Source organism: Acanthaster planci, unplaced genomic scaffold, assembly GCF_054643075.1.
Source record: "Acanthaster planci isolate LZ-2023a unplaced genomic scaffold, COTS_SCS Contig115, whole genome shotgun sequence".
Lineage (NCBI taxonomy): Eukaryota > Metazoa > Echinodermata > Asteroidea > Valvatida > Acanthasteridae > Acanthaster > Acanthaster planci.
The window spans coordinates 40017-53194 of record NW_028257737.1 but is presented as its reverse complement, the minus strand read 5'-3'; the positions used below and the strand labels follow the sequence as shown (position 1 = coordinate 53194).

Genomic DNA, 13178 nt, shown 5'->3' with positions numbered 1-13178 from the left:
TATGTAACTCAGCCTGATAAATATTATTTAAACCATTATAAGTGAGGGCACTGTATGTCCTTTAATGCGAGGTTGGTAATGTACCTTGAATTTGCCAAATCTGAATCAAGCCAAGCCTGTCGCCCGATGAAGTAAATTTCACAGGACCCTGGATTGGATCGCAAGAGGCACAACATAGCCGGGAGGTTAAATCCGGTAGTTGAGGCTGTTTCTCAAAGCTTCGAAAAGAGAAATCATCGACTTTCAATTTTCCGACGTCTGTCTCACGCTCTGTGGCTGCTTTAATCCCAGAGTAAGTATCCCTTGGTCACATGGCATCAGTGTTTCCTAATCTCTGAAAAGCTCCATTGTCTCAGATGGACGTTGACCAGCGACGTACAATTCTACCGAGGACTTGGGGGTCGGGGATGACGTAAATCTATTTAAAAATTGTCTGGCAATAGAAATAGAGGCTTTGGTCAAAGCTTTCGTCATTGACAGTCCGTATGATAACCGACCGCAGTGGCATAATTTAAAATAGCCAGCTATCTGCAGCTCCTGGCTATTACGTGCATGTACAGGTATTATTTTTTTTTTAGGTCCATTTTTTAGGATATATATTTTTCCGACGTTGTTTTACAAGATATATTTTCCCAAAGTTCGTTTGTTCGAGAAATACATTCTCCAGTTCGTTTGGAGACTTTTTTCTATTTTGTTGGTAACGAATCGTTATTACGAGATGAGATTTTTTTTATGAAGTTTTGTTTTTTATGAGAAATTTTTTCCAAGTGCAAGGAGACATACATTGTCAGGTTTGTATTAATTTCTCAAATTTTTTTTAAAAATATATCTAGTAAAAACGATTCGTTTCCAAAAATAGAAACAACGTCTCTATCTATAGATTTTACGGGAACAAACTGGAGAATATATATCTTGAACAAACAAACTTAGGAAAGATATACTTTTTCTCTGAACGAAGTTGAAAAAAATATACTTTGATTTTTAAAAATATACACCTGATGGCATTCCAAGGCTGACTTATCAAGCACCACTGTCATGCAAACAAACGATATCAATTAATAATTTAAGTTGTGTACTTTTGGTAAATTTGAGCTCCTGACTATGCCTACAGTGCATATCAAGCTACCTGATGAATATACATCATAGCGTAAGTGGAGAAATATCTTTGGATGTATACATAGAATATTGTTAGTCGTGAGTTGGTTTTGTCATGATGGGACAGACCTTCCTATATAATCAGATATGCTGACATAAAAACAGATAAGCTGATAATAGAAAAAGGGAATTAATGCCCATGTGGCCTTAAAATTAATGAGACAAATGGATAAGTGGCCACTTTGTTCCTCCTTTTACGTTGATTGTCAAATTAGGGGCTTTACTGAGGGCAGACTAGGCGTGTCCAGAGCTTGGTTTCATGAGCAAATCAAAATTCGGTCATTTATCATAATGTTGTGGGCAAAAAAAAAATCAAAAGCCTTATCGCGGTCCCGACATCCTTGTTTTCATTGCATGGTGTTATTTCTTAGGGTTTTTGGGCTAAAATTTGATAATAAATATACCAAATACTTTTTTCAGTGAGGTAGCTAGGATTTACAAGTGGGGGGGGGCACAAGGGGGCACCAGCATCTCCCCCCCCCGTCCCCCTGTGCCGCTGGATACGCCACTGTCTTGGAGAGCTTAATGCCACACTGAACGAGTTCTGTCCTTCCCACGCACTGTTTATTTTTTCCATGCACGTTATTTTACCGTGTCAGTTGCTCAGATCAGTGACACACTAAATTTTTCCCTTTGTCTCGGTAGAGGGAGTGGCCTCTCCTGGCAAGTCCATTGGAGCTAATTAACATATTACTTTTTTTGAAGTCCAAATTCCACAACTACTTATCATATTGTGACGGAAAGTATATAGGACTAGAGCTAGTCTAATTTTATTAATGAGTTGCAGTGCACGTACCTGATTTGCTAGTGACTTGGTAACGCGTGCTGGCTAGGCATAGCGTAGCGCGCTGTGCGCACATGGTCGTGCTACTGCAGTGAGCGCTGCGATCGCATTATAGTTGGTTGCGTGTTGGACTTCGCAGAGTGAAGTTGGTGAGTTGGTACGGAGCTAAGGCATTGTGCGAAACGTTGCGTGGTGCTGATGCGTTGCAAGTACGTGATTGTATAGACTGTACGTGGCTGACTAGTGTGTGTAGCTGACGCGTTGCAAGTACAAAGCTGTGAGAGCTGTACGTTGCTGACGCTGGCTCGCATGCACGTTAGGTGAAGCTCGTACGAAGTTGTACAAGTTGTACGATGCTGACGCGGTGTGCATTGTTGATGCAGCGCATGTAGTGTGCATGGTTTACACAGCGGTGTGCATTGTTTACACAGAGGTGCGTTGCTTATGCAGGGGTGCATTGCTGACGCAGTGTGACTTTGTTGATGCGCTGTGTGTGGTAGATGCACAGTGAACGGCTGATGCGCATGGTGCATGTATGATGCATTGGCGTATTGCTGCTGCGGCCCTACGCTAAATTAGTGCTCAATCCAATTACGTAAATACACAGGCAACCAAACCAATCTCCCAATCACTTCATTGTACATTTCATTTGTTGATTTGTGTTGATTAATGTTGAATAAATTGAACGTCCTGTACCGACAGTTCTTCTGTCAAGGATTACTTTCTTTGCAGGTTGGTTGTGTAATTCAACAGAGACTAATTAACACTTGGTCACAATCGGCGGTATATTTCCTTCAAAACGGTCCTGCACCCTTTGCCTTGAGGTCGCTCTGTGTGGTCTCTCGTCTGGGGAAAAGCCTTAGGTTGGGAAGATCGACTCTGCCACTAATAGTGCTTGGTTTGATCCCATCAACTCAGGGTAGGCCCAGGGATGCCCGCCACAATATCCTACCACTGAACATGCTGAAAAGCCTGGTTTAGTCATTTTACAGCCAGGTCCTCCCCTAGCCAGAATAAATGCAAAAAACCTAGATGGCCTTGAGCCAGCCTTCAGGCAATTCCCATAGGACTGTGTACTAATGGGTCCCTTGTGCACAACCTAATAGGCTGTTTACAAAACGGTGTCTGGGGCAGTGTTCCTTATCAGTGACAGCTGTCTGGAACTTGTCAGAGGCGTCTGTCGGCTATCTTTGAAGTGTTATTTTTTGTTGGGGGGTGTGTGGTGGTGGTATGGCTTGGCTGGCGTGTGGCAAGGGGGCCCCCCACTTCAAAGCCGGTTAGCCTGGGAAAACGCCCCCCCCCGCGGTACTGTGATGTAGGTTTGGTGGGTTTTGGTGGTTTGTAAGAATTGTAGAGGCTGTGGAACAACCTCTAAAGCATTAATATACCTTCAGGACGGACTCAGGGCTCTGCAAACCGGAAAAATGCAATGGACTCAACGAAAAAGGCCGTCCCAGTAACCGTGTAGGTTTGACCTTGAGAACGCGTCGCAGGGTGGGTAGAGGGAACGGCATCTCCCGGAGAGGCCACTGGAGTTATTAGGGTGTGTGTGTTTGGATTTTTTTACGTCCATATACCAGAACCAGCCCCGGTTTATGCTGAGAAACGTGGTTTAGTCACTTAACCTGGCCTCCCCTTGCCTGAAAAAATTCCAGTCGGCCTCCAGCCAAATCCCATGGAAACGTGTGCTAAGGGGTCCCCTGTGTTTACACAGTGGGTTATTTACAAAAACCGTGGCTGGGCCAGGCAGTGGAATGTTTTTTATCAGGGACAGCCATCAGAAACTTGTCTGAGGCCGGCTTCGGCTATCTTTGAAGTATTATTTTGGTGGTGGGGGTGATGTGGCTTGGCTGACACGTGGCGAGCCCCTCCCCCACCTAAAATCAGGATAGCCTGGGAAATGAGGCCCCCTCGCTATGGTGGTGCACTTTTTGCGGGTTTTACGAGCTGTAGAGGCTAGGGGACAACCACTGAAGTATTGAAATATCTTCAGGAAGGACTGAGGGCTCTGAAACCCGAGAAATGATACGGCCTCTCCAAACGAGCAGCTCAAGCAACCGTGTGAAAACCAAAATATAACAGCGTCGTAACTAACAGCAGAATATGGACTTACCTAAACTGACAAGTTGCTTTTTAGCCTTGTGGAGATGGGGCAGCAGTCCATATGATGTCATAGCTGAATGCCATCTCAACCTTGCAAGGATTCCAGATTGTCTGAACCAACAGGCTCTTTGAACCTTTCCAAGAACCTGTGGGTGGTTGGAAAATGGCCCAACGATCAAATCCGTAGAACTGGTGTAATCTATTGGCGACAGATTGTCAGACAACACTGGTCGAGAAATAAACTGGTTAGTGCATGAACCAGAAGATTGGAAGGTCTTGTCGTATGAGCTATTTCCGGGTTTCTAATTGTAAAAGCTCGAGCCAGGCTAAAAATAGAACATAAGTGCATTCAGGATCGTGACCATTTTGGACTGTTGGTAGTGTTACTCTGCAAGGAAATTTTATGCAATCGGGTAAATGTCACATACTGAGGAATACAAGTGTACATGCGCAGTTCAGTCGAAGCACGTGCCACAAGGCAAACACATGTTCAGGAGGGAAGACGCCATGAAACAAAAGTTTGCCGTTTCACGGCAACTCTCCCCATCGCTTCACTTATCGCTTCACCTTTTCGCTCCTCATATAGCCGCCCCCGTTACTCTCCACGAATCACATATATTATCGAACAAACGCGTACAAAGGTTTGCATTCGTACACGTGCGTTTTAAGGCGAATGCGTCAACATGTGTGTTCACGCCCCATAGAGACAACGTTCACTACAAGGTCGCATGCGCACTTTAATTTCAAAGCGACAACAGCGGTTTTTAGTGTAAGCAGATGACGTTATAGCGCAGAATTTTTCAACGACTGACCTCGTAAAATACCAAAGTGTAGAAGCATGAATAAATTCCAGGAGGATCTAAACACGGTATCACGAACAGTTACACACACGTTTTACTTAAGTTAAGTTTTATTCGGACATAATTTTTGAGATAATGTGATAATTCACACAATTTGATGCGAAAATTTGGTTCAAATTGAAACTGATTTTACATACACGTTTATCCTGCGGCTTTCCAGTTTTTGAGTGCATCTATAAGACAGTCTTCTAGTTTATATGAATCCAATTTTATAACCAGGAAAACTCGGCATTTTTAATAGATATTGATCAAATTCGGTTACACTCAATTTTTCAGGTGAAAAATAAAATCATTTTATTTTCATTACTTGTTTAGGCAGGCCACAAATTCAATGCTATACTGAAAAATGAAACGATACATGTAATTTGGATTTGTCGTTTAATCTGTTAACGAAGAAAACGCCTCATTTTGCAATATCAGAGCGCACGAAATCAGACATAGCCAATATGAAATGAGACCTATCCCAGTTATTTATATGAATGAAATTTTACAACGCATACCAATTAGACATAGCCTGTTGGTATGCCGTTGCTAGATGAAAATCTTGCGCACGCTATTTTGGTAATGAGCGCCATGGAGGCAAGTCCACTGTGCTAGTGAGCACAATTACTCAAGTTTTTCGTGGGAGTATAAGGGTGGGACTTACAGGACCAATCTTATTAAATACCAAAGTCATTACGTCACAAGCACAATACATGACTTTTGTGTAAAATGCATTAGCACGAGAATTAGCCCATGAACCAAGACGCGCGCGTACCGTCCATTCTTTGCCTACACATCCTGGTTCTAAATGACTTCAGACTTCCGTGCTCCATAACAATAAAAGAGTTAAATTTCTTGGACTCGCCAATCCTGACAGAATCTGTGCTTGTCGAGAATCTGGAGGTAAGCTGAGCGGGGCAATGCCAAAGTGACCTATCACGACATCCGTCAGTTGGTCCAATGAACAGTCAATTGAATCGTCTGACACGAGCAAAGTGTGCAGGTTCAGGATTCCTGGAAAGAAAGTTCATCTTAGTATATAGTTTAAGGGTGGTCACTCAAAATGCTTAACGCTCCTACAGGTGTAAACTCTGACCGTCTTTAGTCCTCTAAAATTTTATCATAAATTACACCGAGGGGTGCTGCTACAATAAAGCAGCGTGTTTGATATACTAGTTTTTCCCGGCCGAATTAGTTAAAACAGCATTCAAATTCATGAAAGTGCATTTACATTCGAGCGATTTCTCGAAGCCCGTTACTCCCCTGCATGGTTGAGTTTCGAAACTTTGCGCATTCAGTTTCGTTTGTGGACGTCCAATCATGCACTGTCAAGAATTTAGTTTGGTATTAACACTATCATTCAATTTCGCGATGCACATGCGTCACTCAATTTCGCCCTGGGTGACTGGGAGGTGGATTCCTACCCGAATTTTACTTTCATAACCGTCAATGGGCACTCATATTCGCAATGTTAGATTTTCAAAGTATACGTACCCTAAGTATTGGAGAAGAGATAGAGTTTCTGTATAATTATGATACGTGTACAGTTCCAGAGACATCTTGATCGCCAGCGATATTTGCTCTGGATCTTTATTATCCCCAACCTTTTCATTTAACTTGTACTTGTATACTTTTGTTCTGTTAAATGCGTATGGGGATAATATCGAGTTGTTTTTTTGAAGTAGAAAATTTCGGATTACACGAAACCAATTTGTCCTTTTTATAAGCAGGAAAAATACAAATTACAAGATTACTGCTGAAAAGATTGAGTATTTGGTCATTGTTTTAACAATCATTTAGCCAGATAAAAATTTGATCATTTCTTTTTCTCGTTTTAAGCAGAAATAAATACATACATTATAGACAAGAGGTTCTCCCATCAAGGTGAGATTAGTGTACTGAGAGAGATTTTTTTTCTGCGAGTGAAACCCCTCTTCTTCATGATGTAATTTGAATAAATTAGTCCAGCATAAAATATTTCAAATTTGTAAATTAGATTTCGATGAAAAAATCGCACGGATAAGAGAAATGCTTACCTGTTCATGAAATCGTCTGGCTAATTACGAGTCACCACAGAGTGATCGTGCGAATTTGACTTCTGTTCTTGGGGTTTTCTGAACTGAATAGCGACTCAAACTTTGCTGTTTAACAGAAGTTTGCAATCGCTTGCTCAAGGAGTTAAATTGAACGATTATTTTGGCTGATTGAATGTTGATCTGGATCGTCAATCAATTTTTCGCTAAATTGAATGAGCCTGACGTTAATTGGAGCGCCAATTTTAAAAAGTTGACTGTGCGGGAAAACCTATATCTAAATAGACGGTCGCGATATACCTTCTCAAAGGCGTATTGGTTTGATTGATGATGTTGCTAATCTGATTCTCTGTGCGCAAGGAATCATTGAAATGACTGTAAATCTCGTAAAACAATAATTATAAAGGATTATTGTTGGTAGGCCTATTGCATATTCATATGCCTTGTAGGTCTGCAAAGGGCAATGGAATTTCAGTAGCCCGTCGATTCTAGTGCTTTGTTATCACTTTCTGGCACTGCATCACTCTGGACTTGATTGTTAATATCCTTCAGTGATATAATTATATACCTGAAACCATCCACACGTATTTGGCACCCGTACATCTTCTGGTGGTAGGCCTCACAGAAAACTCTCCTCGCCGTGCTGTCATAGAACTCAGAGACGATGATGCGAGCCCCTGGATATAGAGTGAAACATTAAGCGACTGTGTAGTTGGCAAGAAAGGAAAACATATTCTAGGCATTACCATGCACCGAACTTCAGTAATTCTAGATGAAATTTAAGCAGAATGCAGCAGAATACAAGACAGATTTTAAATCACTTGCTTGACACAGACATCTACACATTTAATTTATTGGTCTATTCTTTGTAGTTAAAGTTACAAAAAGGTATAAAACCGGACCTATGCATATCGTAAGAAATATGTTGTTTCTACTTGTATTTTGCTTTATCTGACGGAAATCAGAGAAATAGACCAGTTCACTAATGAATTCATTTTTTTTCCAAAGACAAAAGTGAAACAAGTGCAGAAGCTAAAGAGAAAACGACATTTAAATTTGTGCCCCTGCACATTTTCCATGGGCCGCTCAAGCTTATTGCCTTCACTTGCCATTTAAGCGCATGTGTGGATAAATTACAATTAATTAGTGAACTGGTTTATGATTATGATCTCAAATATGGCACATTATAAACAGTAGAGAAGCAAAGGCATTTTCCTTCGGGGTGTGCCAGCGTCAATTTGCTGACTTCGTGTTGCGTAAAATTCACGAAGTGAGCTATATTTCATGCCACAGGGGAAATACCGACAACTTATATCGTTTATGTGCCAATTTTGGATTTACTTGCCGACCGACGAGCTATTTGCCAACTCGAATTAATTATTGGGGAGTGCCGCAACCCCCCGAGCACCACGGTCGCTACGCCCCTGATAATAAATTAATGGAAACGTGCCACGGGTGTCAATTTGATTCTGTAGCTTGAGGTTTTCCACTTGCGTGGTGGGATTTTCAATGAAGGCCTCTGAGGCTATCACCTCGATCCCTGCTTCTTTGGCGTCTTGGTGGAATTCCAGCAAATGTCTGTGACAAAAAAAGGGCGGACAGTCGGTTTTTCCATGTTTTAAAAAGTCTGTTTTCTTCAGTTGGGAATGACCACAGTTATTAGCTGTTTTTGTCTGTCAGCGGTCCTGCCACTACTAATTATAGTGCCAGTGTGAGCACTACTCCGCCGGCCATGCCTTTGATTTCGTCTATGTCTGTTAGTGTTGTGCCATCCTTGTCTCATGCACATGACCGCCCACCTTTGACGAGCGTTTGACAAACTGGGGCTGGAATACCCAAGCAGACTCAAGCAAAAACTTGGAATGGCGAGTACGTTGATTTTGGCGCTTTATTGCGGCCGGTCCGCGGTGGATTTGTCAATAGCACTCCCCAAGATTGTGTGCTTTTGATCGGCTCTACTGAGTCACCTACTTGGCAAATTCGCCCTCCTGCCCAGTACACTCGCATCACGTTCACTCGTTTCAGGGAATCAGTTAAACTCAAGCGGTATATAAAACGTAGCCAATTAGTTTTGCAACCGTCCATAGTAAGTTTGACTTTTTGAAGAGGCACAATTTTGGATAAAATTGTGATATTTTCGATCAGTCGACCGTGAATGTAATGGGGAATTAATTGGATACATAGATGGACTCGATGTAAGGTATTGGTTTCTACACTCTTTTATTTCACGCCAAGTACAATGCAGGGATTGAGACCTTGTTTTGGCTGTGCTGAATGTCATGGTGTTGCGCTGGTTGCAACGACTTGAGAGAAATTAACAGGCGACAATGATGACGTACAACCACTTAAGTTTTCAGCTTCGCGGATCGCAACTACCGGAGGGTTATGAATAATAATAATGCTATAGATTGTTGTTTCGCGGATCGCAACGACCAGAAACAGTTGTGGAAGTTGGTTAAATTTCGCCGATCGCAACGGCCGGAAATAGACTTCCATGGTTGGTATTATGTTGGGGGTTTCGCGAATTGCTACGATTGGAGATTACATTTATGGTCGAAACTGTTGTGTATTTGCGGATCGCCGAGACCAGAAAACTTAGCTGATCTGACAATAAACTGCTCTGGCCATAGTGAACAAGAAAAAACTTTGTCGATGCCTGAATTTCTTACTGTCTTTTCGCATAGGGGAATAATTATCTCCAAAGGGGTCAATCTCAAACCTTTATTGGTTTTACAGGAGCTACAGTAGTCTATAGTAGACGTACCAATGAAACACAGGAACAGACTTGTAAATCTTTGCCACTTTCTTTCAGCCAAACCCTTTAATGAGAGCCAACTTGGCAACATTAAGCTTTGTCCATGGTGGATACAGACGGAAGAACTGTGGGAACAGTGATCGAGTTAACAGCTTTGGTGAGCCAGCACCGTTCGATATCTTAACAAAACACAGAATGGATGCAAAAGGAAGTAGATGTTTTCTGGATTTAATTACAGAAACGAACGGTTTGCCCAAGCTTCTCAAACTTTGCGGTAATTGAAAAGAATTGCAAGGTTTTGTAAGAATGACCTTAATTAATAATTAATAATTTGTAGTTTGCCAGGCTTATCCACCAACGCATCCAGTAAAATCCATGTGTACTACGCAGAAAACGAAAAAGTCATGTAAATAGCTAAAATAAAAAGACAAAACCAAAAGACGAAGAGAATGAAGGGAGACGACAACACTCTGAAGTCAAAGCAAACCAAAGAAAACTATGACATGATTACTATTCAGCCAAAACCTCACTGTAAAAGCTTGATCGGATAGAAACGCAATGAATCCCGTTGAAAGCAGAATCATAGTCTCGTTTGATAACATGGAAAATTATGTCAAAGATTTCTACCTGAATAAGGTTCCAGTAGTGCGAAGCTTGTGCTGTAGGTTCGGTATCTGGGGCCTCCTCCAATCACCATGACCTTGGTACCGTAGTGCCTTTGTTGAAGAGCTCTCGGTACATAGCTTTGCCACTATTGCACTGGACAAAAAAAACCCATCAAACTCCATGCTTCGTCGTTACTTTGCTCTTTGAGGCCTTGATCAATTTAATTATTAAAACTTATACAACCTTGTGTACAACACAATACAAAATGTGTTACCATGGTAAAAAAAAAAACAATTTTCTACCATTTACAGTGTTATTGTTAGGCTTGTTATTGTTAAAATTCAAATGATTTGAAAAGGAAATATGATCTTAGAATTTGAAGTAATGAAAAATTGTCTCTTATGACGTACGATACCCGGACAGTTGAGTCTGTCTTTGGATGAAAACGGTACAGGGCGTGTACATGCCTTCAGCCTTTGTAGTTGTGCGTTTTGTTTGAATCATTCTGCTCAGAACTGAAGACATACATTTTAAGGGGAAAAAGTCATTAAGTCATACTGCGCCAAGGGAAATGCACATACTAATCACCATAACTGGTAATCAGAAAAAGATTTCGTACAAACCAGAGGTTGCCAACACAAACACAGAAAACATGCACAACAATTGGTCAATGCATAAAATCATTTACATTATTTTAATTAACAAAATACACCACATGAAACAAACAATGGGCCTGCATTAGCGAAATTAGAAACAGCCATGCTAAGAAAAACAAAATTAATAAGATAGCCATGCACAAAAACATTAAAGTTTTACAGACACACAACTCAGTCAAGCAAAGGAAATCACTATTACAAGACTTTAACTTACCCTTTCTTGTATGAAAAATAAAGACCACTGCCCGGTCGGTGCAGAACGGTGAGCACAGCCATCAAGGCTGCACCCCCTAAACAGCATTGCCACACTAGCACGGACCCCAGTTGCTACGAAAACCAACCACCTCCGGCAGCCCACAGGCAGATCCCAGCAGCAGCAATGTATACAATCATCGGAATAGGGGTGCGGTCTTCAAACTGTGCTCACGCACGTTCACCATAACTGACACTGACCGAGGCCGAGCAGCCCGCTACAAGGCCTTAAATACGGAATGAGACATTCCATGCAAACAAAAAGGTCCATGCACCTTTGGTATTCAGCGAACAGCAACAAAAGACAGGTATGAGTAGAGGCTTTATGTAACGGATTGAAACTTATTAACGTTTCTACACCCCTCCTTGCCTTGTCAAAATATTTTCTTTATCCCCTATATCGTTATTTCCTCTCAGTCAGAAGTAAGAACCCACAAAAACGGAAAGGACTCCATTCAACATGCCGGCGATTTTATCACTATTGCATCGTGGAAAAAATACAAAATGGTGACTTCTATTGGCTTACATATGGAGCATTCACCCTCTCAGACTGAGACATGTTCATGCGGATTGATTTGAACCGCTGAAGTATTTTGCTGAAAGCAATTTCTTTTATATGTCGTTCCAATCTAAAAAGAGTCAATGTTCATTTAACAACGGCCACAAAAACGGTTATCGTCAGCCGTTATTGCGAAAGACCGATATCTTACCTGAGTATCCCTTGGTATGGCAACAATCTCGTAACCCGGTAGAATATCAGGATTGTCGTTGACATCCGTCACTGCTGGTTCGATAGCAGGTATATAGCGGTCTGTCCTCCTGCCAAGGGACTGGATTCCGGGTACAACCCAAGTAGGTAGAGCTTGGTAACATTGGACTGATAGACACAAGGAGAGCCAGCGTTCGCAACGAGGAAAAAAAAGCAGTAACATTTTTTCCTTCCCCCAAAGTCTCAGAGCGAATATGTCTGGCCATGTCATCTTATATTTTAAGGAGACGTCTATGTTTTCTCCTCACTTTCTACAGTTTGGCTACGAAATCTGTACAGCCGAAACTATAGTGTCGCATTCTAGTGCTTTTGCGCAGTCAGAAAATGAACAATGTCCCTTGCGATGATGGGGAATTGTGATGGCTTATCGGAAACGTTGATGGCCAAAGAGACTGTATAATTGTTTTTAGTTCATTTTGCTCCTACTTTTCAGACTATCACCAAACTTCAAAGGTTTCAATAAAGCCCAAAGACATATTTGCCTGTGTAAATTGTGTTCCACAAAGGCTTCCGCGTGAAATTTATGCATTGCTTCAAAATCAAATTATACTGGTGAAGTCACACCGTTGTGAATATGTTTTCATCTCCTTTGTAGTACCTTTTCATGATAACGATTCTGGAAATACACTTTTTGAGTCAAAGTTGATTGAATGTCGTCAAGTTAGCGCAAAAACTGGTATCTTGGTTTTGAGTAGTTTGAGAGAAATGCATACATAGATCGCGTCAGAGTAATTTTGCGCTGAATTTAAATAATTTGACTTTAAGCAGCTTATGTATTCAAGCACTTAAATCGGTTGTTCTGGGCTTTGGTATCTTGATTATTTTAGTTCAACATACTACGATTTAACTGGAACCACAAACTACCATATTCCAGTCAAAACTTCGTAATTCGTTGCCACACTGGATGCAAGACCTCGTTTTAAACAGATCCTTCAAAAACAGTGTATGTAACGGGTGTAAATCCTGTTTGGAAAAAACAGGAAATACATTTTTTGAAAATATGGAATGGGCCTTAGAAAAATCGCCAGACTGTTTTGTGCCCAAAAAAGTAAAAAGGCTCATGATCTCCTCAGAGGAAAAAATTAAGAGACGAAGGTATAGGCCTACTTTAATTAAATAAGACGGAGACATTCGTGTGATCAAGAAATGTCAGGTGATTGAGGGGTAAATGCAGTTGGGATAACAAGCACGAAAAGAGAACGTTAATTAAGGTGGAGAGTTTT

General features: G+C 41.3%; 1 protein-coding gene across 1 annotated transcript in view; it reads right to left on the bottom strand.

The window, feature by feature from the left end:
• Nucleotides 1–3575: 3575 nt before the first annotated feature.
• The window catches only part of LOC147795235 (E3 ubiquitin-protein ligase TRIM33-like), a 29983-nt gene continuing 20380 nt past the window's right edge, over nucleotides 3576–13178 (bottom strand). The window contains exons 2-4 of the mRNA XM_087132178.1: nucleotides 10300–12016; nucleotides 7486–7594; nucleotides 3576–4188 (exon numbers count right to left, since the gene is read on the bottom strand). Coding sequence (XP_086988304.1) covers nucleotides 4128–4188; nucleotides 7486–7594; nucleotides 10300–10369 — 240 coding nt within the window. The 5' untranslated portion in view covers nucleotides 10370–12016 and the 3' untranslated portion in view covers nucleotides 3576–4127. The remainder of the gene's footprint in view (nucleotides 4189–7485; nucleotides 7595–10299; nucleotides 12017–13178) is intronic.